General features: G+C 41.2%; 1 protein-coding gene across 1 annotated transcript in view; it reads left to right on the top strand.

Annotated features, from left to right (window-relative positions):
- Positions 1-12,500, top strand: part of LOC121563122 (bifunctional heparan sulfate N-deacetylase/N-sulfotransferase 4-like) — a gene marked incomplete at its 5' end in the record, with an annotated part of 28,991 nt that overhangs the window by 11,023 nt on the left and 5,468 nt on the right. The window contains 3 exons of the mRNA XM_045219772.1: positions 2,978-3,101; positions 4,927-5,101; positions 5,444-5,614. Of these exons, the coding sequence (XP_045075707.1) occupies positions 2,978-3,101; positions 4,927-5,101; positions 5,444-5,614 (470 nt within the window). The remainder of the gene's footprint in view (positions 1-2,977; positions 3,102-4,926; positions 5,102-5,443; positions 5,615-12,500) is intronic.

The following is a 12,500-nucleotide window of genomic DNA, read 5'->3' as shown; positions in this document are numbered from 1 at the left end:
GAGAGAGAAACACACAGAGAGAGAGACTCGGTGCATCAGTGTTGATTGGTGCCAAATGTTTCTTCCTCATTAGATACTGAACCCTGCAGCCACACACAAACACACACACTCCTCTGACCTATAGTAACCCCCAGTGTTCCCTGATGGACAGACTGACCTATAGTAACCCCCAGTGTTCCCTGATGGACAGAATCCTCTGACCTATAGTAACCCCCAATGTTCCCTGATGGACAGACTGACCTATAGTAACCCCCAGTGTTCCCTGATGGACAGACTGACCTATAGTAACCCCCAGTGTTCCCTGATGGACAGACTGACCTATAGTAACCCCCAATGTTCCCTGATGGACAGACTGACCTATAGTAACCCCCAGTGTTCCCTGATGGACAGACTGACCTATAGTAACCCCCAGTGTTCCCTGATGGACAGACTGACCTATAGTAACCCCCAGTGTTCCCTGATGGACAGACTGACCTATAGTAACCCCCAGTGTTCCCTGATGGACAGAATCCTCTGACCTATAGTAACCCCCCAGTGTTCCCTGATGGACAGACTGACCTATAGTAACCCCCAGTGTTCCCTGATGGACAGAATCCTCTGACCTATAGTAACCCCCAGTGTTCCCTGATGGACAGACTGACCTATAGTAACCCCCAGTGTTCCCTGATGGACAGACTGACCTATAGTAACCCCCAGTGTTCCCTGATGGACAGACTGACCTATAGTAACCCCCAGTGTTCCCTGATGGACAGAATCCTCTGACCTATAGTAACCCCCAGTGTTCCCTGATGGACAGACTGACCTATAGTAACCCCCAATGTTCCCTGATGGACAGACTGACCTATAGTAACCCCCAGTGTTCCCTGATGGACAGACTGACCTATAGTAACCCCCAGTGTTCCCTGATGGACAGACTGACCTATAGTAACCCCCAGTGTTCCCCTGATGGACAGAATCCTCTGACCTATAGTAACCCCCAGTGTTCCCTGATGGACAGAATCCTCTGACCTATAGTAACCCCCAGTGTTCCCTGATGGACAGAATCCTCTGACCTATAGTAACCCCCAGTGTTCCCTGATGGACAGACTGACCTATAGTAACCCCCAGTGTTCCCTGATGGACAGACTGACCTATAGTAACCCCCAGTGTTCCCTGATGGACAGACTGACCTATAGTAACCCCCAGTGTTCCCTGATGGACAGACTGACCTATAGTAACCCCCAGTGTTCCCTGATGGACAGAATCCTCTGACCTATAGTAACCCCCAGTGTTCCCTGATGGACAGACTGACCTATAGTAACCCCCAGTGTTCCCTGATGGACAGACTGACCTATAGTAACCCCCAGTGTTCCCTAATGGACAGACTGACCTATAGTAACCCCCAGTGTTCCCTGATGGACAGAATCCTCTGACCTATAGTAACCCCCAGTGTTCCCTGATGGACAGACTGACCTATAGTAACCCCCAGTGTTCCCTGATGGACAGAATCCTCTGACCTATAGTAACCCCCAGTGTTCCCTGATGGACAGACTGACCTATAGTAACCCCCAGTGTTCCCTGATGGACAGACTGACCTATAGTAACCCCCAGTGTTCCCTGATGGACAGACTCCTCTGACCTATAGTAACCCCCAGTGTTCCCTGATGGACAGACTGACCTATAGTAACCCCCAGTGTTCCCTGATGGACAGACTGACCTATAGTAACCCCCAGTGTTCCCTGATGGACAGACTGACCTATAGTAACCCCCAGTGTTCCCTGATGGACAGACTGACCTATAGTAACCCCCCAGTGTTCCCTGATGGACAGAATCCTCTGACCTATAGTAACCCCCAGTGTTCCCTGATGGACAGAATCCTCTGACCTATAGTAACCCCCAGTGTTCCCTGATGGACAGAATCCTCTGACCTATAGTAACCCCCAGTGTTCCCTGATGGACAGACTGACCTATAGTAACCCCAGTGTTCCCTGATGGACAGAATCCTCTGACCTATAGTAACCCCCAGTGTTCCCTGATGGACAGACTGACCTATAGTAACCCCCAGTGTTCCCTGATGGACAGAATCCTCTGACCTATAGTAACCCCCAGTGTTCCCTGATGGACAGACTGACCTATAGTAACCCCCAGTGTTCCCTGATGGACAGAATCCTCTGACCTATAGTAACCCCCAGTGTTCCCTGATGGACAGACTGACCTATAGTAACCCCCAGTGTTCCCTGATGGACAGACTGACCTATAGTAACCCCCAGTGTTCCCTGATGGACAGACTGACCTATAGTAACCCCCAGTGTTCCCTGATGGACAGACTGACCTATAGTAACCCCCAGTGTTCCCTGATGGACAGACTGACCTATAGTAACCCCCAGTGTTCCCTGATGGACAGAATCCTCTGACCTATAGTAACCCCCAGTGTTCCCTGATGGACAGAATCCTCTGACCTATAGTAACCCCCAGTGTTCCCTGATGGACAGACTGACCTATAGTAACCCCCAGTGTTCCCTGATGGACAGACTGACCTATAGTAACCCCCAGTGTTCCCTGATGGACAGACTGACCTATAGTAACCCCCAGTGTTCCCTGATGGACAGACTGACCTATAGTAACCCCCAGTGTTCCCTGATGGACAGACTGACCTATAGTAACCCCCAGTGTTCCCTGATGGACAGACTGACCTATAGTAACCCCCAGTGTTCCCTGATGGACAGAATCCTCCGTTATTTTTCCTGAATGATGGACTGATTCCTCTCCTCTTTTCCTGAATGATGGACTGATTCCTCTCCTCTTTTCCTGAATAATGGACTGATTCCTCTCCTCTTTTCCTGAATAATGGACTGATTCCTCTCCTCTTTTCCTGAATAATGGACTGATTCCTCTCCTCTTTTCCTGAATAATGGACTGATTCCTCTCCTCTTTTCCTGAATAATGGACAGATTCCTCTCCTCTTTTCCTGAATAATGGACTGATTCCTCTTTTCCAGGATCGACGGCCCTCTCTCTCTTCCTCCTTATGCATCCTTCCATCTCTAGTAGCTTCCTCGGCCCCAGGACATACGGAGAGGTCCAGTTCTTCAACACTAACAACTACCACCAGGGAATAGACTGGTAATCTATGTTATTATATATCTATGATTCAACTACCACCAGGGAATAGACTGGTAATCTATGTTATTATATATATCTATGATCCAACTACCACCAGGGAATAGACTGGTAATCTATGTTATTATATATATATATATGATCCAACTACCACCAGGGAATAGACTGGTAATCTATGTTATTACATATCTATGATCCAACTACCACCAGGGAATAGACTGGTAATCTATGTTATTATATATATCTATGATCCAACTACCACCAGGGAATAGACTGGTAATCTATGTTATTACATATCTATGATCCAACTACCACCAGGGAATAGACTGGTAATCTATGTTATTATATATATATCTATGATCCAACTACCACCAGGGAATAGACTGGTAATCTATGTTATTACATATCTATGATCCAACTACCACCAGGGAATAGACTGGTAATCTATGTTATTATATATATCTATGATCCAACTACCACCAGGGAATAGACTGGTAATCTATGTTATTATATATCTATGATCCAACTACCACCAGGGAATAGACTGGTAATATATGTTATTATATATCTATGATCCAACTACCACCAGGGAATAGACTGGTAATCTATGTTATTATATATCTATGATTCAACTACCACCAGGGAATAGACTGGTAATCTATGTTATTATATATATCTATGATCCAACTACCACCAGGGAATAGACTGGTAATCTATGTTATTATATATATATATATGATCCAACTACCACCAGGGAATAGACTGGTAATCTATGTTATTACATATCTATGATCCAACTACCACCAGGGAATAGACTGGTAATCTATGTTATTATATATATCTATGATCCAACTACCACCAGGGAATAGACTGGTAATCTATGTTATTACATATCTATGATCCAACTACCACCAGGGAATAGACTGGTAATCTATGTTATTATATATATATCTATGATCCAACTACCACCAGGGAATAGACTGGTAATCTATGTTATTACATATCTATGATCCAACTACCACCAGGGAATAGACTGGTAATCTATGTTATTATATATATCTATGATCCAACTACCACCAGGGAATAGACTGGTAATCTATGTTATTATATATCTATGATCCAACTACCACCAGGGAATAGACTGGTAATATATGTTATTATATATCTATGATCCAACTACCACCAGGGAATAGACTGGTAATCTATGTTATTATATATCTATGATCCAACTACCACCAGGGAATAGACTGGTAATCTATGTTATTATATATCTATGATCCAACTACCACCAGGGAATAGACTGGTAATCTATGTTATCATATTATCTATGATCCAACTACCACCAGGGAATAGACTGGTAATCTATGTTATTATATATCTATGATCCAACTACCACCAGGGAATAGACTGGTAATCTATGTTATTATATATCTATGATCCAACTACCACCAGGGAATAGACTGGTAATCTATGTTATTATATATCTATGATCCAACTACCACCAGGGAATAGACTGGTAATCTATGTTATTATATATCTATGATCCAACTACCACCAGGGAATAGACTGGTAATCTATGTTATCATATTATCTATGATACATCAAGTTTCATCAAGTCATTGTAAATATAGTCACGTTACCGTGGAAACGGTCTGAATCATGTGTCTTGTCTTTTTTGATCTGAATGCCAAGTCTTTAGTCAAGCCGTTCTACAACACAACATCTCTCTCCTTATACGGCTGTTGATCTGAACCAGGCTTTAGAATGTCCTTCTGTCTGTCTCTCTCTCCCCCTCTCCTCCCTCCCTCCCTCCCTCCTGCCCGTCTAGGTATATGGAGTTGTTCCCGCTCCCGTCTAATGTCACCAGTGACTTCCTGTTTGAGAAGAGCTCCGCCTACTTCCCCTCTGAAGACGCTCCTCGCCGCGCTGCCGCCCTGCTGCCTAAAGCCAAGATCCTGACCATGTTGATCAACCCCTCAGACAGGGCTTATAACTGGTACCAGGTACACACAGACACAGACCATAACACAATGTGTGTGTGTGTGTGTCTGTCTCTGTGTGTGTGTGTGTGTGTGTGTGTGTGTGTATGTGTGTGTCTGTGTGTGTGTGTGTGTGTGTGTGTGTGTGTGTGTGTGTGTGTGTGTGTGTGTCTGTCTCTGTGTGTGTGTGTGTGTGTGTGTGTCTGTCTCTTTGTGTGTGTGTGTGTGTGTGTGTGTCTGTCTCTGTGTGTGTATGTGTGTGTGTGTGTGTGTGTGTGTGTGTGTGTGTCTGTCTCTGTGTGTGTGTGTGTGTGTGTGTGTGTGTGTGTGTGTGTGTGTCTATCTAACTCTGTGTGTGTATTTCAGCACCAGAAGGCCCATGAGGACAGCACTGCGTCCAGGTTCTCTTTCTATGACGTTATCAGCGCGCAACACGGGGCGCCGGCCGACATCCGATCCCTCCAGAACCGTTGTCTTACACCAGGACTCTACCATACACACCTGGAGAGATGGTTAACACACTACCCTGTTAACCAGGTACACACCAGGACTCCACCATACACACCTGGAGAGATGGTTAACACACTACCCTGTTAACCAGGTACACACACAAGGACTCCACTATAACACCTGGAGAGATGGTTAACACACTACCCTGTTAACCAGGTACACACACCAGGACTCCACTATAACACCTGGAGAGATGGTTAACACACTATCCTGTTAACCAGGTACACACCAGGACTCCACTATAACACCTGGAGAGATGGTTAACACACTACCCTGTTAACCAGGTACACACCAGGACTCCACCATACACACCTGGAGAGATGGTTAACACACTACCCTGTTAACCAGGTACACACCAGGACTCCACCATACACACCTGGAGAGATGGTTAACACACTACCCTGTTAACCAGGTACACACCAGGACTCCACTATAACACCTAGAGAGATGGTTAACACACTACCCTGTTAACCAGGTACACACCAGGACTCCACTATAACACCTGGAGAGATGGTTAACACACTACCCTGTTAACCAGGTACACACACCAGGACTCCACTATAACACCTGGAGAGATGGTTAACCCACTACCCTGTTAACCAGGTACACACCAGGACTCCACTATAACACCTGGAGAGATGGTTAACACACTACCCTGTTAACCAGGTACACACCAGGACTCCACTATAACACCTGGAGAGATGGTTAACACACTACCCTGTTAACCAGGTACACACACCAGGACTCCACTATAACACCTAGAGAGATGGTTAACACACTACCCTGTTAACCAGGTACACACTAGGACTCAATATCTCTTCAACAGAACATGCCAGGATTATAGAAATTAGCATATTCTGAATCAGTTGACCATAGTGAACCAGTTACACCCCTTGTTTTTCCAATCCATTGTCGTATTTCCTTTTTGGAGGTGAAATGTAACGTAAATGTTGCTCTGTTCCGCTCAGAGGGTTTAAGGGACCGTCTTAAAACTGCAACGCCTACTTTTGCATGTTAATGAAAAAAATGTCAATAGCTTCTTAACCACATGACATGTAGATAATGAAATTACATGAAAAAGACTTCCTTGAAACTAATAACTTCCCACCCTTGGACTTCACCTCTACAATCCACTGCAATTACTTTAGGATTTGTTTACTTTTTTTCAGGAAGATTAGCCGCTGCACGTGCAACATCTAATAGGGACCCTAATAAACAGACGTGTAACATCTAATAGGAACCCTAATAAACAGACGTGCAACATCTAATAGGAACCCTAATAAACAGACGTATAACATCTAATAGGAACCCTAATAAACAAACGTGTAACATCTAATAGGGACCCTAATAAACAGACGTATAACATCTAATAGGAACCCTAATAAACAGACGTGTTACATCTAATAAGAACCCTAATAAACAGATGTGTAACATCTAATAGGAACCCTAATAAACAGACGTGTAACATCTAATAGGAACCCTAATAAACAGACGTGTTACATCTAATAGGGACCCTAATAAACAAACGTGTAACATCTAATAGGGACCGTAATAAACAGATGTGTAACATCTAATAGGAACCCTAATAAACAGACGTGCAACATCTAATAGGGACCCTAATAAACAGACGTGCAACATCTAATAGGAACCCTAATAAACAGACGTGCAACATCTAATAGGAACCCTAATAAACAGACATGCAACATCTAATAGGAACCCTAATAAACAGACGTGCAACATCTAATAGGAACCCTAATAAACAGACGTGTAACATCTAATAGGAACCCTAATAAACAGACGTGTAACATCTAATAGGGACCCTAATAAACAGACGTGTAACATCTAATAGGGACCCTAATAAACAGACGTGTAACATCTAATAGGGACCCTAATAAACAGACGTGTAACATCTAATAGGAACCCTAATAAACAGACGTGTAACATCTAATAGGGACCCTAATAAACAGACGTGTAACATCTAATAGGAACCCTAATAAACAGACGTGTAACATCTAATAGGGACCCTAATAAACAGATGTGTAACATCTAATAGGAACCCTAATAAACAGAAGTGTAACATCTAATAGGGACCCTAATAAACAGACGTGTAACATCTAATAGGGACCCTAATAAACAGACGTGTAACATCTAATAGGAACCCTAATAAACAGATGTGCAACATCTAATAGGGACCCTAATAAACAGATGTGCAACATCTAATAGGGACCCTAATAAACAGACGTGCAACATCTAATAGGGACCCTAATAAACAGACGTGTAACATCTAATAGGGACCCTAATAAACAGACGTGTAACATCTAATAGGGACCCTAATAAACAGACGTGTAACGTCTAATAGGAACCCTAATAAACAGACGTGTAACATCTAATAGGAACCCTAATATACAGACGTGTAACATCTAATAGGAACCCTAATAAACAGACGTGTAACATCTAATAGGAACCCTAATAAACAGACGTGTAACATCTAATAAGAACCCTAATAAACAGACGTGTAACATCTAATAGGAACCCTAATAAACAGACGTGTAACATCTAATAGGAACCCTAATAAACAGACGTGTAACATCTAATAGGGACCCTAATAAACAGACGTGTAACATCTAATAGGGACCCCAATAAACATACGTGTAACATCTAATAGGAACCCTAATAAACAGACGTGTAACATCTAATAGGGACCCTAATAAACAGACGTGTAACACCTAATAGGAACCCTAATAAACAGACGTGTAACATCTAATAGGGACCCTAATAAACAGACGTGTAACATCTAATAGGAACCCTAATAAACAGACGTGTAACATCTAATAGGGACCCTAATAAACAGACGTGTAACATCTAATAGGAACCCTAATAAACAGAAGTGTAACATCTAATAGGGACCCTAATAAACAGACGTGTAACATCTAATAGGGACCCTAATAAACAGATGTGTAACATCTAATAGGAACCCTAATAAACAGACGTGCAACATCTAATAGGGACCCTAATAAACAGATGTGCAACATCTAATAGGGACCTAATAAACAGACGTGTAACATCTAATAGGGACCCTAATAAACAGACGTGCAACATCTAATAGGAACCCTAATAAACAGACGTGCAACATCTAATAGGGACCCTAATAAACAGACGTGTAACATCTAATAGGGACCCTAATAAACAGACGTGTAACATCTAATAGGGACCCTAATAAACAGACGTGTAACATCTAATAGGGACCCTAATAAACAGACGTGTAACATCTAATAGGAACCCAAATAAACAGACGTGTAACATCTAATAGGGACCATAATAAACAGACGTGTAACGTCTAATAGGAACCCTAATAAACAGAAGTGTAACATCTAATAGGAACCCTAATAAACAGACGTGTAACATCTAATAGGAACCCTAATAAACAGACGTGTAACATCTAAAAGGAACCCTAATAAACAGACGTGTAACATCTAATAAGAACCCTAATAAACAGACGTGTAACATCTAATAGGAACCCTAATAAACAGACGTGTAACGTCTAATAGGAACCCTAATAAACAGACGTGTAACATCTAATAGGGACCCTAATAAACAGACGTGTAACATCTAATAGGGACCCTAATAAACAGACATGTAACATCTAATAGGAACCCTAATAAACAGACGTGTAACATCTAATAAGAACCCTAATAAACAGACGTGTTACATCTAATAGGAACCCTAATAAACAGACGTGTAACATCTAATAGGAACCCTAATAAACAGACGTGTAACATCTAATAGGGACCCTAATAAACAGACGTGCAACATCTAATAGGAACCCTAATTAACAGACGTGTAACATCTAATAGGAACCCTAATAAACAGACGTGTAACATCTAATAGGAACCCTGATAAACAGACGTGTAACATCTAATAGGAACCCTAATAAACAGACGTGCAACATCTAATAGGAACCCTAATAAACAGACGTGTAACATCTAATAGGGACCCTAATAAACAGACGTGTTACATCTAATAGGAACCCTAATAAACAGACGTGTAACATCTAATAGGAACCCTAATAAACAGACGTGTAACATCTAATAGGAACCCTAATAAACAGACGTGTAACATCTAATAGGGACCCTAATAAACAGACGTGTAACATCTAATAGGAACCCTAATAAACAGGCGTGAACATCTAATAGGAACCCTAATAAACAGATGTGTAACATCTAATAGGACCCTAATAAACAGACGTGTAACATCTAATAGGGACCTAATAAACAGACATGTAACATCTAATAGAACCCTAATAAACAGACGTGTAACATCTAATAAGAACCCTAATAAACAGACGTGTAACATCTAATAGGAACCCTAATAAACAGACGTGCAACATCTAATAGGAACCTAATAAACAGACGTGTAACATCTAATAGGGACCCTAATAAACAGACGTGCAACATCTAATAGGAACCCTAATTAACAGACGTGTAACATCTAATAGAACCCTAATAAACAGACGTGTAACATCTAATAGGAACCCTGATAAACAGACGTGTAACATCTAATAGGAACCCTAATAAACAGACGTGCAACATCTAATAGGAACCCTAATAAACAGACGTGTAACATCTAATGGGACCTAATAAACAGACGTGTTACATCTAATAGGAACCCTAATAAACAGACGTGTAACATCTAATAGGAACCCTAATAAACAGACGTGTAACATCTAATAGGGACCCTAATAAACAGGCGTGTAACATCTAATAGGGACCCTAATAAACAGACGTGTAACATCTAATAGGAACCCTAATAAACAGACGTGTAACATCTAATAGGAACCCTAATAAACAGACGTGTAACATCTAATAGGAACCCTAATAAACAGACGTGCAACATCTAATAGGAACCCTAATAAACAGACGTGCAACATCTAATAGGAACCCTAATAAACAGACGTGTAACATCTAATAGGGACCCTTATAAACAGACGTGTAACATCTAATAGGAACCCTAATAAACAGACGTGTAACATCTAATAGGGACCCTAGTAAACAGACGTGTAACATCTAATAGGAACCCTAATAAACAGACGTGTAACATCTAATAGGGACCCTAATAAACAGACGTGTAACATCTAATAGGAACCCTAATAAACAGACGTGTAACATCTAATAGGTACCCTAATAAACAGACGTGTAACACCTAATAGGAACCCTAATAAACAGACGTGTAACATCTAATAGGGACCCTAATAAACAGACGTGTAACATCTAATAGGAACCCTAATAAACAGACGTGCAACATCTAATAGGAACCCTAATAAACAGACGTGTAACATCTAATAGGGACCCTAATAAACAGACGTGTTACATCTAATAGGAACCCTAATAAACAGACGTGTAACATCTAATAGGAACCCTAATAAACAGACGTGTAACATCTAATAGGGACCCTAATAAACAGACGTGTAACATCTAATAGGGACCCTAATAAACAGACGTGTAACATCTAATAGGAACCCTAATAAACAGACGTGTAACATCTAATAGGAACCCTAATAAACAGATGTGTAACATCTAATAGGAACCCTAATAAACAGACGTGTAACATCTAATAGGAACCCTAATAAACAGACGTGCAACATCTAATAGGAACCCTAATAAACAGACGTGCAACATCTAATAGGAACCCTAATAAACAGACGTGTAACATCTAATAGGGACCCTAATAAACAGACGTGTAACATCTAATAGGAACCCTAATAAACAGACGTGTAACATCTAATAGGGACCCTAGTAAACAGACGTGTAACATCTAATAGGAACCCTAATAAACAGACGTGTAACATCTAATAGGGACCCTAATAAACAGACGTGTAACATCTAATAGGAACCCTAATAAACAGACGTGTAACATCTAATAGGTACCCTAATAAACAGACGTGTAACACCTAATAGGAACCCTAATAAACAGACGTGTAACATCTAATAGGGACCCTAATAAACAGACGTGTAACATCTAATAGGAACCCTAATAAACAGACGTGTAACATCTAATAGGGACCCTAATAAACAGACGTGTAACATCTAATAGGAACCCTAATAAACAGAAGTGTAACATCTAATAGGGACCCTAATAAACAGACGTGTAACATCTAATAGGGACCCTAATAAACAGATGTGTAACATCTAATAGGAACCCTAATAAACAGACGTGCAACATCTAATAGGGACCCTAATAAACAGATGTGCAACATCTAATAGGGACCCTAATAAACAGACGTGTAACATCTAATAGGGACCCTAATAAACAGACGTGCAACATCTAATAGGAACCCTAATAAACAGACGTGCAACATCTAATAGGGACCCTAATAAACAGACGTGTAACATCTAATAGGGACCCTAATAAACAGACGTGTAACATCTAATAGGGACCCTAATAAACAGACGTGTAACATCTAATAGGGACCCTAATAAACAGACGTGTAACATCTAATAGGAACCCAAATAAACAGACGTGTAACATCTAATAGGGACCATAATAAACAGACGTGTAACGTCTAATAGAACCCTAATAAACAGAAGTGTAACATCTAATAGGAACCCTAATAAACAGACGTGTAACATCTAATAGGAACCCTAATAAACAGACGTGTAACATCTAAAAGGAACCCTAATAAACAGACGTGTAACATCTAATAAGAACCCTAATAAACAGACGTGTAACATCTCATAGGAACCCTAATAAACAGACGTGTAACGTCTAATAGGAACCCTAATAAACAGACGTGTAACATCTAATAGGGACCCTAATAAACAGACGTGTAACATCTAATAGGGACCCTAATAAACAGACATGTAACATCTAATAGGAACCCTAATAAACAGACGTGTAACATCTAATAAGAACCCTA

This window comes from Coregonus clupeaformis, unplaced genomic scaffold (assembly GCF_020615455.1).
Source record: "Coregonus clupeaformis isolate EN_2021a unplaced genomic scaffold, ASM2061545v1 scaf2733, whole genome shotgun sequence".
Lineage (NCBI taxonomy): Eukaryota > Metazoa > Chordata > Actinopteri > Salmoniformes > Salmonidae > Coregonus > Coregonus clupeaformis.
The sequence above is the reverse complement of the archived record's forward strand: the minus strand, read 5'-3'. Positions and strand labels throughout refer to the sequence as shown.